The sequence below is a fragment of the Myodes glareolus genome, chromosome 17 (genome assembly GCF_982192425.1).
Source record: "Myodes glareolus chromosome 17, mMyoGla1.1, whole genome shotgun sequence".
NCBI lineage: Eukaryota > Metazoa > Chordata > Mammalia > Rodentia > Cricetidae > Myodes > Myodes glareolus.
This window is the reverse complement of record NC_142042.1, coordinates 30,984,600-31,002,499: the sequence shown is the minus strand read 5'-3', so window position 1 is coordinate 31,002,499 and position 17,900 is coordinate 30,984,600. Positions and strand designations below refer to the sequence as shown.

Here is a 17,900-nt window from a genome sequence, read left to right as displayed (position 1 = left end):
GAAATACTTCCTGATGTTCTACCAATAACTTTATTTATTTAACTCTGCTACATATATCACACACAACTGTGTATGGCTCATCTATTTGTCTACCTCCCACAGAAGAGTGGGGGTCATTCCAGAGGTAGAGTGTTACCATAGAACCTGAAACAGAGTAGATGCCTCTCTCATATATATGAAATGATATAAAATTATGATGCTGTAAAATTATGTTAACATATACTTAAAATTCACCAAGTGACAAAATAGATTTTCTTTTGAGTGGAATCTTTGTTTAAAGACAAGGCAGAAAGCACAATGCTAGAGAACCTTGTGGTGTGTAGGTGAGGGTACAATTGAAGCCCACATTAATAAATGCAACATGCCTACGTTTCTTGGGATATTTATGTAAGCCAACTGGTTTTGACTCAATGAGAACAAGCTAAACACTGCAGTAAAGATAAAGCAAAGGCCCAATGATCTCCCACAGACTAGACAGCATATAAACATTTGTGAAATGAACAAATTTAAAGGGCTTTCATAAGACACTATTTTATTATTATTTCGATATTTCAAACTTGAGTTATAAATTTAACTCAGTTAAATTATAATCTAAATATTATAGAATTCAACTCTAGCAGTAAATTAGAATCACTAAAAATATTTTAACTTATCAATGCTCTGAGCTGAAAACATGGCTCAGATGGTAAAATGCCTGCTACAGACACATAAGGGTCTGAATTCACATCCCTGGCACATGGTGGCCAGGTGCCAGGGCTCAGAATTGTCACACTAGCGCTGGGGAAAACAGGGAGACACCTAGAGCTCACTGGCCATTCTGACTCGCTAAATGAATGAGCTCCAGTTTCAGTGAGATTTTGCCTGAAAGCCTAAGACTGACAGTGATTGGGGAAGACACAGGATACATGGACCTCTGGCCTTAAGTGTACACACACACACACACACTGCTACTTGTGTCTCAGCAAGAATAGTAAGTCTGCATGTTGGGGTATTTTAACAGTATTTTTTATAAAAGTCCATTTAGTTTGAAGTCAGCCTGGCTTAGTGAGTTCTCGAGCTACATATTGAGATCTGATCTCTAGGACAGATGTTCCATTTTGTTATATTATAAAACTCAATTTGAGGCTCATATTTTAGCCTTAGGGAGACAGTCATACAACAGGCATATTTTGTTAAACTTTCTTGAAACATTCTGTTTGAATCTAAATGTAAATACAACAATTTAATATCTAAATGTAAATACAACAATTTACTAATGTGACTCTGTCTATTGTGTTAGACTACTCAGGAAGTTCATTTCATATGAGAATGTTCTAGAGTAATTTCTACAAAAAGAAGTCTTTCCATTAGTAAGTAAATGACTGTGTGGCAGCCCGTGGTCCGTTGCCACATGCTGGTAGTGTGAGTATACGTTCCTTTTCCTTATCAGAATGAATAGCCAGGCTGCTTTGTTTGGGATTAAGTGCTATCTGTTATATTAGAAAATGTATGTAGCAGGATAAACAGAAGCACACAATAATCATGTTGCTCACAGACGTTTTCCTGAATAATACTCACAATACCCTCAATGTACAATGCAATGTGTAGTTGTATTTGAATCTGATGTTTGTCCAATCTTCACAGGGCATCAGTAAATGTTTGTTGAATGTATCCCAAACAGATCTTTCTGCACATGAGGTATATAATTAGATATAATATACAATTTTCTTTTAAAATGAAATATCCTTAAGATACTTGGTTACTGAAACATAGTTTGTTTAAACAACTGCATTTGCACAATAGATGGAGAACAAAGCTATAATTCAATGCTCATGTACTTCTGCTTTTGCTACAGAGTCTAAGATATCATGGCCAAGATCTGAAACAACCTTAAAAGTTAAAATAAAGAATATGTTATGCACAAGATTAATGAGATATAATTAAGTCAGATGATGAGTGATTCATCATGATATGGGAACACATAGAAAATTAAATATTAGCTCTTATGATGTTTTATAATGAGTGGATAATATCTGGTTTTCCCTGTGTGGGAGGAAACTATATGCTAACTGACCCCACTTGGCCAACACCCCCTACCCAGTCACACCTTTTATTCACAGACCTCCCAAGCCATCACAGCATAGACAATGATCTCAGCCACCATATCACCTTTCAACACCTACACCCTGTGGCTGTCATCAGGGCACTTGTAGGCTACCTTTGTTTTGTTAATGCCAACCATATTTGTCAATATAACTGCTGTAACTAGGCAAACTATTAAATGCATAATTGTTTTCATTTTTCTAGAAAGATAAAGGTAAGTACTCTAGGAAGTTTCAACAAAGATGTGTCCCACCAAATTAGGTGTGGGTGAGACAATTATAAATGATTTGAAAAATATATCAGACAAATTAAGGGTTCAAGAACACACAAAGACTGCATAAGTGTTATATAAAATGTTTGAAAAACATTTGTTTAGAATATGCATGAATATTTGCCTTCATATATGTACTTACATTGCATGTCAGGACCCTATGTAGGCAAGAAGAGGGTTTTGGATCCGCTGGAATTGGGGCAATAGGCAGCTATGAACTGCCATGTGGATAGCAAGTGCTAACCACCAGGGCATCTCTTCAGCCTCAGGAAGTGTTAACTAGGTGTTATAAAGCTCATACACACAGAGTGACTATTGATAGTGTTTGTGCAAAAGATGACAATTCAGACATTTGATCCTGGAACTATAGTCACAGAAAAAATGATGATCAGACAGTGTCAAAGGACATTATCTGTATGCATTGAATTTTCATTTCGATGATTCCTTTAACAAACATGGCATCAAAACAAATTTTGGACTTAGAATTACATTTTCTTTATTACTTTAAAAAAAACCTTCCTAATGAGCAAAGGATAATATATCTAATATGACTTACAAGTGGTAATTTTGGGTAATTTATTAGATAATTTTGTTCCTTTTAGCAACGACTCTTTGCCATATAATGCATTACTTTAAAATTACACCAATAATAAAAGCAATAGTTGATGATAGCGGATTGACAGGTGGAGGAACGAGTCATTTTTCAGAGTTTTTCCAACCTTAGTAGACTAGGGCTCTTAGCTATTGCTGTTGGGAATATGCCCCCAGTTCTGTGATGACCCTTCTGGCAAACACAGAGACTTCATCCTAAGACAATGCTGAAACGTCTCACCTCCCCTGCTGCGTCTCTCAGTGTCAATTTAGAAATGGCACGGTTAATGAAACAAGCCACAAGTCCACAGTGTCTGGGCGATCTCGGCCGCCCCAGCCTCTCCCTTACAATCCACTGCCTCGATCGGCTCTCTCACATTGCCTTCATTCATGCTTTGGGGTAGAGGACTTGGGGAAGAAGTTTCTTTTCAAGAGACCTCACATGGCTGCACAAGCGGCACACCCCAGAAATGCAATGGGTGGTAAACGAGCCCATCACTTGTGTAGCTACAATTCAATGACCGCATCCAAAGGATGCATCTAACCTCATCGCGTGAAATTTGATCCCCTTCGCCTCATTATAAAATGCCTTGCACTGCTGGCTGTCACTGTGGTGCTGGGTTTTGTTTGTTTTTATTTTGGCTAGTCAGTAAACTTTAGAAAATGACATTAAATAAGACGTACTCATTGAAATCCGTGAAGTATACTTCTTGTGTGTTTTTTTTTTTCCGGAAAACTAGGCAGGAATAGTTTTTTCACAGAATTCTGGTTAAGCTACTTTTCAGCAAAACCAAGATTAATTAGATGGGTATGGTTAGGAAAGAGGGCTTTGCAATCCAGAATCCTGAACTGAATTCCAGATGTTTCCTCCGAAGCTAGCACAATACTAATCTTACATATTAGCTATTTGAGATACCACAAATAGTACCCTATAGGAAACAGAGTGACTGAGCATCATTTTCCAAAGAGAGGTATACTGCCCAAAGACTTCCACAATAGAAGAGAATGCATAGGTACTTTTTAGCTACAAATTTCAGATCTCAAAACAAACTCATAATTCTATCAGGAGCCAATTAGGAGAACCGGAAAATAAGCATAAAGCAGAATCAAATCATGTAGCCATTGAGATAGAGAGATGGCTCAGTAGTTAAGAGCACTGACTGCTCTTCCAGGGGATACAGGTTCAATTCCCAGCATCCACATAATGGCCAACAACTGTCTGTAACTCCAGTTCCAGGGGATCTGATGCCCTCTGTGAGCACCCGGCATAGACATACATGCAAGCGAACAACAAATAAAACAACAGCCCAGCACTAATATCACCCTCCCTCCAGATAAAGGGGATTGGTGGGAATGGTGGTTTATTTAGTTTGAATGACACACTGAAGCTGAAATCTGACAGTCTATGTGTTATTTATGGCTTATTGGGTTTTTCACCTAGAAATTTGAATTTCAAATATGGTGAGTTTTTTTTTCAAATAATGCTCAGCTTTAAAATGAACATAAATAATATAGTAGTGAAAATATAATGAAATATAAATAATTCAAAAGCAAAAACTCAAAAAATGTTCTAAAAATAGTTGCTTTGTGTTAGAGTTAACTGTCATAGAGAAGACTTTTCATATCCTCCCTGTATATCTGGTTTCCGACAAGCCATCTGCCTGCTTACTTAGAAATGGTAAATATGATTTTTTTTTAAAAAAATAGCATGTGTGTATATCTTTGGAGTTGGAGTTGTGCTCTCTCCTTATCTAAACCCCGGCATGTTTATTAAAGTGAAATCAAAAATATCTGTCTCATGTACCTTCCTATACATGACTTCAGGTTTGAGTATCAGTTTTTTTGCAGTGAATTATGAGCCTGCCTAACAGCGACCTTTGAAGTCTCCATAAGGAGGATGGGGCCCCATATTGGACGTTATGTAGCTCCCCCAAGAAGCAACATATGAGGTAACAAACCAACCACAAGCCTTGTGATAAAATATAAAATAATAGAAATGGGTTAACTTAAGATGCAAGAGTTAGTTAATAAGAAGCCTGAGCTAATAGGCCAAAGAATATGTAATTAACATTAAGCCTCAGAGTGGTTATTTTATAAGCGACTTCAGAAACAGGGGCGGAGAAAACCTAGTCCAGGGGGACCAGTAGGATGGAGAATATTTATAATTGTGTGTGTGTGTGTGTGTGTGTGTGTGTGTGTATTTCACCTGTGTGACTGCACACATCAAGTTGCACATGTGAAAGTTAGAGAACAGCCTCAGATTATCACTTCAAACTTTCCACCTTGTTGCGAGATAGGAACTCACTGCTTGCTGCTATGAAGCCCATGTTATTTGGCCCTCCAGCTTCTGGGAATTCTCCTGCCTCCACCTCCTATCTGTCTACAGGAAGACCACAATTGCAGATGTACATGACCATTGTGTGGTTCTGGGGCCCAAACTTAGGTTCTCACACTTGTGAGGCAAGTGTGTTCGCCACTGAGTCAGTCCCCAGCCTCGTACTTAGAATGGTTAGAAACAAATTAAGAAATGCTGGCTGCGTCTGTTTTAAAATACAGATATTTTGCATTTGGAATCACTTGCTCTAATATTTATGCACCAGAAATCTTAATGAGATGTATAAGTTTCACCATGTTGTTGATGTTCAAAAAAAAAATGTATTTTCCTCTGGATTAAAACTCTTTTCTCCCCTCCCACTACGCTTGTGCAGAAGAACTCTTTCAACCACTGATGCTCTTCAGCTTATAGCACAGAGGCCCCACACAGCTTTCCTTCCTTAAAGAAGAAATGTTACTTAGCAAACTGAATGAGAGCAAAGTAGGGCCAGAGGAAAAGAGCCACAGCTTGCCATCTAGTGGCCATTCGGTAAAACTACACATCCATTATTTCCAGCGTGGAAAAAGTATTGAAGTTAACAAAACCCAAGACTCTCTCTGACGGCACCATGCTCAGCCAATCTTGTCACTAACATCTTTGGTTTTTTGTGAGGTGCATGCCCTTCTGAGGTGAAATAGCTGTGTAAGTCTTCATATGAAGACTTCCCTGTTATGAAAAACCGTTAGTTTTTAAAGTAATTAAGATTCAGCCAAACAGAAAGATTTTTTTAAAATATTCTCACCACAAGGAAATGAAGGTTTGCGGGCACAGACATATCTATCCTCATTTGAGCAACACATAACAGAAACACGCACCATACTATCACAAGCAATCACAGACGCCTGAGCATTTCCCACTAACTGATTCCAAATGTTTAAATAGAAGAAAATTTTACAAAAAAAAAAAAAAAGGCATGGCCTTATATAATGACCAGTAAGTAGGATGTTAAACATTGATAAGACTTTTTCTCATTTATAATTTATCAAATCTATATCTTTAAAACCACCGTGTGTGTGTGCTGGCTAAAGGAGATGGGTCTGCTTGCAAAGTGAGCAGAGCAGCTGCCTCCCATCCAAAAGTCCAGGCGATACTGTGCAGCTCATTAATTATTCATATGCCACTCTACTTAAAACTGCATGTCACATCAACTGTGTTCCATCTACCTCAATGGCTGTCCACGGGGGCTTTTCGCTAGCCTGTAAAACAAAATTCCTTTCTTTTCCCTCCCCTCCGTTAAAAGAATCCAGTGTTCCCAAACTCTGTATGCAGTGGGTCTAGCTTGGAGCATTTAGCACAGCCTTACTCCGAATACTTTGTTGACTTGTGGTGTCACTGTTTCCATGGAACATCCCAGATTTTGCTGTTTCTCCACTTTACAAAGAGAAATTGAAAAGCTATTGTTCGTAGAACTCGTGCTTCAATTAAAGTTTAAAAACTCCTCCTGGAGCCTCTGCAGAGAGAAGGATGCAGCGCTCTCTGGGGCTGCTCCTGGGATTTTCTCGGGCAAAGAGCCATGACTATCGCTGGTCCCTTCTCAGGAATCATTAGGTGTTTTAAAGAGGTGGAAATAAAGGATCTTAGGCATACACTGGACACCTGCAATTTTTCTTTTATTCTAAAAAAAAAATCATCAGACATAAGAAGAAAAAGAAGAAATTTGAAGAGACTTTGTTGTCTGTAGAAGTGCATTTGATCTAGCCAGGGTCTCTTTTGACCTGACCTTTAGGCTGCCTGACCTTTAGGCCAAGTTCAAGTTGGTGACAGCATGTGATACCTTTCTGCCAGCAGTAGGTGTCACACAACCAGAGGAAAGAAGCAGAAGAAGCAGAAAAAAAAAAAAAAAAAAAAAAAAAACCCTCATAGGGAAAAGCACTTTTCTATAATTATAAAGCTATATTTATATATTTGATTTGGAATTATACTGACAGAAACCCTGCACCCATTGGTAAGCACATTTATAGCTGTATATTCCTGAGTCTATTCTACCATGCTTTAACAAAAGAAGTTCAAGCTGCAAACACTGAGCAAAAGGTATGTGGCGGGAAAACCAAGAGGACAGGAGCAGACCAGTCATCAGTACTCACCGTGGTGGTGGTGGTGACCTCCTCAGTCACAACCTTCAGAGTATCAACCACAGAGATGTAGCCCAGCCGCTTAGCAATCGCCAGGGCTGTGTTCCCATTCTGAAGAGAGAGAAAGAGGGAAAGAGTGAGGAAGGCTAGGGAGGACTGCCTTGCAAGCCAATGAGCTCACCCGGGGCTCGGCATGAGCCAGCACTTCCTTCCAAAACAAGGCAAGCTCGGGAAAATCACTAGTTTTTACCATTACGTCTAAATCTGTCTTTGTAACTTCTTTAGACTATAGCCTAGGTCACCATGGTAACACAACAAGCTTGCATCTGCCGGCTCTTTTTAATAAGAAGCACTTGATGCTTAACCCTGAGGTTGTCAAGCAGCTCCAAAGGCTTCCCTGGTCTTCTAAAGCCACCCCTGGAACTGAGGACAGTGTCTGCCAAAACTACCAGGGAGAACCTGGTATGCTCATTGCTCACCAAGGGTCAGGCCATCTGCTGCAGGTAAGATGTTACCATAGGGACCCAGTGACAGATTTAGCTTCTGCTCCGTAGGAGCTCCAGGGCTGCAGAAACTACACAAGCCAGCAATTCCAGCCGCCTCCAGCCCAGGCCACTGGGGACCCCGTTTGTTTAATTACACCGCTTAGTTTACATTTCAATGGCTCCACATCCCAATGAGGCCGTTCGAAGCCAGCAGCTCAGAAACTGGGCTCGGTTAAGAAGACGGGGGAGGGAGGGGCGGATATGTGCTCACATCTGAGAGCCAGCTGTAAGCAAAGCCCTTCCAGCAGTCCAAGTGGAGGGCCCCACTCCCCAGAGCCCCAACTGACTTCCTTCCCGGCAAACACTCCCCAGAAATCACAGACGACTAGAAAGGATTTTCCCCAAATGTGGGGCTTTCCACAGCCTGGGAGTTTGTTTAAGGAGGATGGGTCACACTTAATCTCTGACAATAGGACACAGAGCAGGGCAAGGGAGGAGAAAGATGAAAGCCCAGGGAAGGGCCACAGGCATCCTTACCGCAGTGGTGGCATTTGGCTTGGCCCCATGCTGGAGCAGGACATTAATGATGTGTGTGTGGCCCTGTTGGGCAGCTTGGTGCAGAGGTGTGTAGCCATTCTGTAGAGCATGATGGCGCCGATTCGCAGAGGAAGAAGAAAATCACGTTAGCCTTCTGATTCAGTTCACTCGTCTTATTTACAGCACACCCATCAGGCACCTCATTGTTTATTTGGAGCACAATTTTCCCAGCAACCCATGCCTCAGCAGCAAACACTCCCTCACACCTTATGGCGGACTAAACAAGAAGAGACGAGATTATGAAACACGAGATAAACAGACTCAATTTATAACTGTTATTATATTCTAACCAATTGACATTTAAAATGATTCCACAGAGAGAAGATTTAAAAAGGGAAAGAACAACAAGGCTGTGATCTATTTCCTCAGGAAAGAAGAAGAGTAACTTGGTGTTTAACCGAGGACTGCTGAGGGTCACACAAACTGCTAGCAACCCTCGAAGTTAGCTTTAGCAGATCTACAACCATGAAAGAATTGAACGTCAAGCTTAACCCAGGAGATAACTTTGGTTATAGAAGATTGCATGCGTAAGCTTCTGAAGAGAAAACTCCATTAGAAGCCCAATGCCCTGCCCCAGTAAAATGTGTCTAAAAACTAGAATTTTGACAGTGTGATCAAAACTTTGATGGAGATAAAAGTGCCTGGCTTGGAGTTGATGCTGGGACTAGCATGAGGCCAGTCTTGAGCAGAGCTGCAGTAGATGGCAGGGGTGGCACAAATTAACTCCAAATTTTTATTGGAATCTTTGATGGGGGAACGGGAGTCATTCCTTGGGCATTCATTTTGTGCTGGACCTTAGAGTGCTGTCCCTGCTAATCTCCACTGTCACCCTGAAATGACTTGCAGTGCTTAGTATATAAAAAGAATTTTGTAAATAATAGTTGACTAAAAGAATAGTGAACAAATGGTTCATAAGTGAATATTTCTTCTCTCCATTTCAGAAACAACAAAACTGAAAATATCAGGGTTAACCTATTCCTCCACAATCACTCTAGGCGCAATTTCTATGCAGAAGATCACGAACATCAGTGACTACTTGGTAATTTCCTGCCAAAAAAAAAATAATTATTTGTCTGTATCAGAGTCCATTGCATTAAGCTATAATTTCTGAGTGGTATATTTGTATATGCTTAAAAGAATGTGCACACATATGTGCACATTTCCTGCAATGTCATAGCAGACAACATGTATATTTGGTCATTTTGACAATACAAAATGTCTGATTATATTCATGAGTGTCATAGAACCCCTTCCATACAGTCACATTGGCCTTTCTGTGTATGGGAATGTCATCAAGTATAAGTGTCTTCCTGCCCAGGTGTCCCTAACTGTCATGTTAGGAGTCTGACAGCTGCTATAGATCTCCACAACAAAATAAACCCAATGTCCTGAAAATGCAGTCTATTTAAAAAGACTCTTAAAATCCTACAGTTATTATAAGACTCTGTTCTCAGATCAGCCAATCCATGGACATTTGAGAAGGATAAAGTAAGTGGTTTTTATTTTCCTAAACATTCTTCCTTTCCATTTTATTTATAAGATTCAGCCAAATCAATTTGCCTGTCTTCTTCATTATCATTCAAGTTAGTTTATTTAACAAACATTCACTAACCATGTGCTATGTGCTAAATACTTTGTTATATAAATAACATTCCCTATATTAAACTAATAAATATGAATATATTTTAAAGGATAGATTGCCTACATAAATAATGCTAAATATAATTAGTCATGGTGTAGACCATATGTAGACCATATTAAATGGAGTCCTCAGTGACAGACCGCCATGGTCTAGAAATCGACACCTGCGTGTGATTCAATCAGACTTTTACTTGAAGCTGTGATGACTAAGAATGTTCACTGGAAGCTGGAGCAGGTCTATCACTTTACCTCGACACTGACTCCATGTTTATGTGACTCTCCAACTCACTGGCACACCAGCCTCAGATCTACCCCTTCTACTTAGGGTGAACAAGACTCCAAATCCCTCATGCTTCCATTTTTCTCACTTATAATAGAGAAATGGCTGAAAGTCTATGCTCCAAGAAGGACCAAAGAAGTTTCCAACGAAGATATGGGTAGCTCATAAGAGTTAAATGAAAATGTCAGCGACCTATGTCATTTCCTCAAAGACAATCTTTTATCTTTGTGGTGTATCTGATCAAAGAAATTTTCATTTTATATGAGAGTTTAAACCCTTTTCACAAGTTAATTCCCTTTAAGTTCAGTTTGTTTCAATCTAATATGACAGAGTTTTATTATAAGTCTAAGAAAACAATGATTTCATTTGTAAAGTTTACATTTCTTAATCTTTATGCCAAGTTTTATACACAGTTATGGAGTAAAGGCAGGGCATGCTTGCATTCTAAACGCAGCCAAGTAATCCTTTAGTAACTATGGTTACACATAAAACATCAGGAAGAGAATGAAATTCCTTCAGCAAAGGTATCATTCCATGCGGAGGAATTCTCAAGAACTTAGTAACAGACTGCCCCTTAAGACATGGATCTGTCTACTGCACTGAAATATATAGCAACAAATATCACAGTAAAAGTTATATCGTTCACCTAAAATGGTAAAATTGGATTTTGTTTGTCTCTTAATCAAATGCTTGCCTAGTATAGAACTAATTCCACAGACGCCCAGATAGGACCACATAGTGCTTGGCATCTAAATGCTGAAGCCATCTCAGAGGGCAAACACCACCACCACACAAATCGTTGCGAGTACCGCCAGTGTCCGATTGCATGGTACTTTTGTTCGGTTCCCTCTGTCGTGACTGTGCATCTGAGCCGGCTCAACAAAAAAGGATGCTAGAAATGAAAGCCTGAGGAGCTGCAAGGAAGCTCTTCAGCAAACACCAACGAAAGCTTTGAAGAATCATGTAGGTCAGACACGAGACGATGGCCATCGGACGGCAAGCTCAGAAGTTTCAATCTTAAGTGCCCCAGGACTAATTATAGTTTACAAAATATGTTTGTGTTAGATCAGTTTAGAAACATGCTTTTGCACAAAAATGATTGTGCTTCTACTTCTAGGAGGACAGAAAAAAAAATACTGATTTACAAAACATTCAGTAATTTATTTCTAATTAGTACCATCTTGAAACGATGCCTCTAAAACCCCTGCATGTGCACCTGAGCTGTGGCGGGTCTTCCCAATGGGTGAACTCAAACACACCAAGCTCACATTTCTTTGTGGCAGTGAGTCACAGAGTTATACCATCCACCAAGAGCAGGAGTTACGCCATGCTTTTCTCTTGGACGTGGACCAATCTGTACGCACCGAGATGTGTGGTGATGTTCTGACTTGCTTTGTCCAGTTGGACCTTTGACCTACATTGTGTAGAACTGTTAGGGACATGATATCCCTAGGTAATCCCTGAGAGCCTACAACCCAGGCATGTCACACTTTTGTCACTAAGCATTTAAAGCATGACATTCCCAAAGAATTAGTTTGTTTAAAATGGGATCCATGTTGTGGGAGCTGTACAGGACTGTATTTCCACAGGAGGAAATGTGGAGGTAGGGGACAGGGCCAAGGGCCTGAAACACAATAGGAAGTCTGGCAGGGCTTTGGGATGACCTCGGAGGATCAGCTGTATCCAGCAGCAAATTGTTAAGCCAAAGCTGTTTTCACTTTATAACACAAGCATTTCTGAAGCTGACCTCCATGGCCATCAAATGCTATCAGAAAGAAAAGCCCTAAGCAGGCAGAAAACTGCAATGCCTCTTCAAAAATGACTGTGAGAAATAAAAACCAAAATTAAATTTGAATCAAAAAGCAACTTGTGGCTATTGTCGAGTGTCCTTATTGTACCCTTGACAGGATGAGTTTAATTGCCGAGAAGGAAAATGAATCTATATTTTACCTTGGTTTTTGCATTGACATTTGCTCCCTGCTTCAGAAGGAAGTTGACCATTTTCACGTTTCCATAGTGACAAGCCACGATTAATGGGGTGTAACCAAGCTGCAATGACGAATCCCAAAGTACAAGTGTTATACTTCTGGTAGTTAATCAACAAAGCAATGTTCCAATTATTGCACGTGGTATCCTTTGGGTGCAAATACAGGTTGAGCAGCCCTTAACCATACAGAACTTTATAGCAGCAAGGGAGATAAGACACACAGGTAATTTAACTTAGTGAAAAGAACTGACAAGCACAAAATGATAGGCTATGTCAATGGGAGAAAGAAGACTCTAGTAGAAGAAGCAGGTGGAGGGGAGCAAAAGGTGGTGGGAAGAATGGGAAGATGTACAACAAAGAGACGTCTTCTGTCATGATGTATTCATAGCACTCAAACTCACTGAGGTTGTCGTATTTGCATAAAACTTACACAATATTGAACCCATTAATATTTTATTATGAATGAGAAAGGGAGCCCCTGAGGCCTCATCCCACCCAGAAGGGCTATCAGCAATCAACACTTGTTCGGGGAGCAATGTCACTGTCTTCAGAAGTGTAGCTATAAATAAGCTGCCCTTGCACCATGGAATAACTTCCCACCTATGCTCAGAGAAGTTAGTCTAATTAAACTCACCAGCCCTCACACCAAAAGAAGACAGGAGAGCCAGCAGGGGCCATGTGGAGGAGAAGGGTGCTGATGGAGAAGGGAGGGTAAGATAGGGAGGAGTGAAAATTATGACAACTCATTATATAACCAATAAGTGGTCCTAAAACAATAACAAAACGAAGGGGAAAGAAAAAATAGCTCAGAGAGAATCAATCCTCCTCAAGTTCAAGGGCACGAAGCAGAAGAAGGACAGAGGCAAAACACTGAGGCAGATGCAGGAGTTAAAGCCAAAGTGAGAGATGGGCAACAACCTGCAGGACTGGAATCTTAGGCTGAGCCCTGAGGTCATCTTCTCAACTCCAATCTGATCCTAGCAGACACAGGGAAGCGCAATGCTTATACTTTGGTATGAACTTTTAAGAAGAGGGATCCCGGGCATGAGTTGACCTGAATGAGGCCAACCAAGAGTCAGCCAAACCAGGACTGGGGACAACAGTGACAAAAGATGTGCTGTACCTTTGTGCAGGCATCCTGGTCAGCCCCGTGTTTGGTGAGAATGTCAGCGACGTTCACTTTGTCTTCTTGTGCTGCAAGGTGTAAGGACGTGAGCCCGCTCTGCGGCAAGAATGGAAGCAAGGGAACACATCAGAGAGGGAAAGATTGTCATCTACCGGATCGCGTCTTCAGAGGAGCTGGAAGTCATATGGCCTCTCTCTCTCCAAACATCCATCTTCTCACATTTTAGACAAATCTTAGAGCAAACATGAGTTTTCAACCAAGATATAGTCTCTGCAGCAAAATGACATTTTCTGTTTTCTGCATTTGGTATTTAAAACTTGAGTCTTTAAAATAGTTCAGCTAATAAACACTCGATATTTATTTCAAACCTACCTACACCTCCTTATGAGTCTATTTATTTACTTAAATTAAAGGACCATATAAATATTCTTGCAACTATATACCTTGACAATAATCAATATTTTCATCAATAAAGTATCATATTAATGTTTAAAATATATTGAGTTATTGGAAGTAAGCTCAGAATATTTTTTCCAGCATTCAGTTTATTTGGGGGGTTAAGGATTGTCTTCTAGATGGTAAATTTTTAAAAATAACCCTGTCATTCATATATATATATATCTGTATATATATATATATATGTAATATTTAACCAATTTTATGGGGAAAAGTCCTTTGAGTATCCAGTAATCAATGTGTTGATTTGAATACATGATTAAGGTGCAGTTTTGAATTAATTTCTTTTAAAAAATTAAATAATAGGAGAGAAGCAGTTTATTCACCCAATGCCACATCCCAGCAGCCTCACTATAGATAAGTAGCTCCCTCAAGCAAAACTTGATTTAAGGGTATCAAATACAATTTTAGCAATTTTTGAGTGCTTTTGCTATACAAGAAAGAACTCACATGGTGTGGATGTAGCTGTGAGCCATGTTCCTGCCTATATAGAGTCCACAGTATAGTTTAGAATACATGCATGCTATGTCTTTTACCTCAACTAATACTCCAATATGCTTAGTATTTTTTATCTTTTTCTATTTTCAGTGGGTATTGGTGATTGAACCTAAGGCCTCCAGCATAGCACATAAATACTTCATTATTGAGTCAAAACCCCAGTTCCCTTTTTACTTTTTATTATAAAACAGGTTCTCACTGAAGGGCCCAGACTAATCTCAAGGAGGTTTTGAGTTTGTCAGTCTCCTGATTCAGCCTCTCAGTAGCCAGGACTAAAAGCCTATGCCATCAAACCTAGCAATGCTGTTACCTTGGTTAAGGTCAGTTAGCATCCTGGCTAATTGGTCAGCCCTATTGACCATAGATGGAAGGCTCATTCTCCCCATTAGCATGACCTTCAAAGCCCATTGCTTCTAGCATAGCACTAATTCTAGAAATGAATATCCAATCTGACCACTGAAAATAAGGGTGGCACACATAGAGAGGGATATTCTGGGACCCTGCAGGGCTTTCAATTGAGGGCATGATGCTTATTAATCCTTGAGCTAGCTGAGCTCAGCTTTGAGTTTCATAAAACATCGCCTGGGAAAGAAATATTTTTAACATTAAAATTCTGTCAGTTATAAACAAATATCATTTAATCAAACAGCATGAAAACCCTAATATTGATAAGAAGAGGATACTTAATAATCTGAATATTGGGTAAAAACAGAAGATTCTTCTTAGAGTTGATTTTTTTCTTGTGTTTTCTTGAGGGAGAGTTTCTAGCCTTAAGGTCTCAAAGTCGGGATCTTCCAAAACTGAATAATTTTCTTTATGGTTGGGTATGCAAGTCAAAAATCTCCTTAAATATTTGCTAACTGGCTGCTTACATTCTTTGAAAGCAAGTAGTAATACATTGAAAAGGGTACCACCAAGGAAAGCAGAGTAAATCCACATATCTATTTTAAAAAATAAAAACCATACCATCAGAAGTATTGTGATTAGTTTCACTACCATCTAGAGTGTTTCTCTTTGAGTTGTTAATGAGAACTGATCTGAAGATACCCTAAACAATACAGAATATTTATCTTGATTGATCATCAGAACTTGATGATAAGACCTTATCACTAAAGACATTACATACTTTGGCCATAGGACACGAAAAAAATCAAGTTGCTACTGGCCAGAAATCTTCCCCTCTGATGGCTAGTTCTCATAGTACTGAAGGTAATGCAGGCTGCTGGGGGTGGCAGGAGTCATCAAAATGCTCAGCCAACTGGGATCCTGTGTGAGCATGATTAATAAAAACTCAGAGACAAAAATTGGGATTCAACCTGAAGACCAGCCACTGGTTCTTACCTCTTCCTTAGTCCAAAATGGCAATCCTGCCTCCAGGAATCTCAGAATGAGACTGTGTGTGAGAGTTGTCTCCTCCCATCTTATATTCATCTCTAGTGCTGGGATTAAAGGTGTGTACCACTATCACCCAGTTTCTATGGCAAACTAGTGTGGCTACTGGGATTAAAGGTGTGTGTCACCACTGCCTGATCTATAAGGCTGATCAGTGCTGCTGTTTTTCTCTCTGAACTTCAGGCAAGCTTTATTTATTAAAATACATATGAAATATCACTACACCTGTGAATCTGTGTAATAACTGGCTTGATTAGATAAGCCCATGTGTGCAGTGGTGGCACAGGTGTTATGCAGGTCACCAACTGCTTTATGAATGGATTTAAGGCTCACTCTGTAGGGTAAAACATGCATGTTGTACTGAAATCTGTGACTGGGTGGGGTTAGCTTACAGGCCCCAAGAATGAATTTATTATTTTGCTAAATGGACACAATATCAAATATCTATCTATATTACAAATGCGGCTTTCTGATTTTACCAGAGAAGTTTCTTTACATAATAGATATTGGCTAACATAGAATAAATAATAACTGATTAAAGTGCACAGAATAAGTATCTGTGCTCAGCCACAAACAGGACATTGGTAACATCCCTATCTCCACTATTCGGGGACTATCATGGAAGAAGGGACAAAAGGAATGTAAGAGTCAGAGGTTGGTCAGGAGCAGAGCAAAACAATGTCTTCCAGAAATGGCAGGTCTATTGGAATTCACTGCAGCTTTGGATGCCAGTACAAGACCTACACAAGATGTAGCTAGCCCATAATCCTGCATGGAAACAGAAAAGAGACTCATGAGCCCCTAACTGGGGAGATATAGGCAGTTTATCGCTTCTGGGGATGGGTAAGTCAGTTTCTTTTGGGGGTTATGCCTACCAGTAGGTCAACTCCCACCAGTAGATGGTGCCACGCCTTCAAGTCTATGGGCAGCACAAGGGACTCAAGGGACTCCATGGGTTTTTTGTTGTTGTTTTTGTTTTTGTTTTTGTTTTTGTTTTTAGAAAAAGACAAGAGATTAGGAGGGGTTGGAAGATGGGAAAATGATGGAAGGAGAGTGAGGGGTGAATATGACCAAACTATATTGAATGATATTCTCAAAGAAATAATAAATTGCTCCATATAAAAGGATTTTATTCTATTCAAGATAGTATTTAATATTCAAATAAGTTTCTCCTGATTATTTTCAAATGAAAATTCTTTTAGGCAGACAATAAACAATTGTGTGCCCTCTCCTTTTAAAACTGACATTAAATAAAATATTTTGTATCTCAAAGTCAGGATTTCTCCACTTGAACAAATGATTAACTGAAAAACAGGATTTAAATGTGGTTCAGACTTTCCCTACCGTCTGGATGCCAATAGCTTTCACTGTTAGGTTTTATGTTCATTCTTTTTAAAATTCGCATCTGGGAAGACTATACCAGTCCTGTGTTATGGCTTAAGCATATCTGTCAAATTTTCAAGACAAACTAAATATCCAGATTCACACACTGATGCTACTTGAAGTTAGGGTCACTGGTTTGACTTAGACTTCTTGGAGTCCATGAGGATGAAGAGCCCACCTTCCATCTGTGATGCTCTCCACTGCATTCTGTAATATGAAAATCCTCACCAGATGCCACAGATGTGCTCATAGCATCCTGTTGGACTTCTCAGCCTCCAGAACCATAAGCCAATTCTATTCCTTATAAAGTTCCCAACCTCGAGTACTTTGTCACAACAAGAGACCACAACACGACTCTTTAAGAAAGGATCTGGGAGGACTTTCAATAAAAAGGACTTTCAACACAAAGATGAAGAATGCAATGGGGCACTTCTGAGTGGTAAAGACAGAGACCAGAGATCTTGACACACTGGAGACAATCTACAGTATCACAGTTCCTCAAAAGGGAGCTTGTCATCTAACCCCACTGATGTCAGTAAGCAAATGTGTTCTTGATATTCCAAAAAAGGTACTGGTTAAGTTACTAGCCACACATGGAAAGCATAGTGCTTGTGAAAAATCCTGAGAAGTTTAATTTTTATCTTGCCCAATCACATGGTACAAAC

At 39.7% G+C, this 17,900-nt stretch overlaps 1 protein-coding gene across 6 annotated transcripts in view; it reads right to left on the bottom strand.

The window, feature by feature from the left end:
- Ank2 (ankyrin 2) overlaps positions 1-17,900 on the bottom strand; it is a 562,994-nt gene that overhangs the window by 70,182 nt on the left and 474,912 nt on the right. For all 6 annotated transcript variants that reach the window (XM_087897600.1, XM_087897602.1, XM_087897603.1 and 3 more), the window contains 4 exons: positions 13,504-13,602; positions 12,344-12,442; positions 8,413-8,511; positions 7,403-7,501 (listed from right to left, as the gene is read on the bottom strand). In XM_087897600.1, the coding sequence (XP_087753726.1) occupies positions 7,403-7,501; positions 8,413-8,511; positions 12,344-12,442; positions 13,504-13,602 (396 nt within the window). The remainder of the gene's footprint in view (positions 1-7,402; positions 7,502-8,412; positions 8,512-12,343; positions 12,443-13,503; positions 13,603-17,900) is intronic.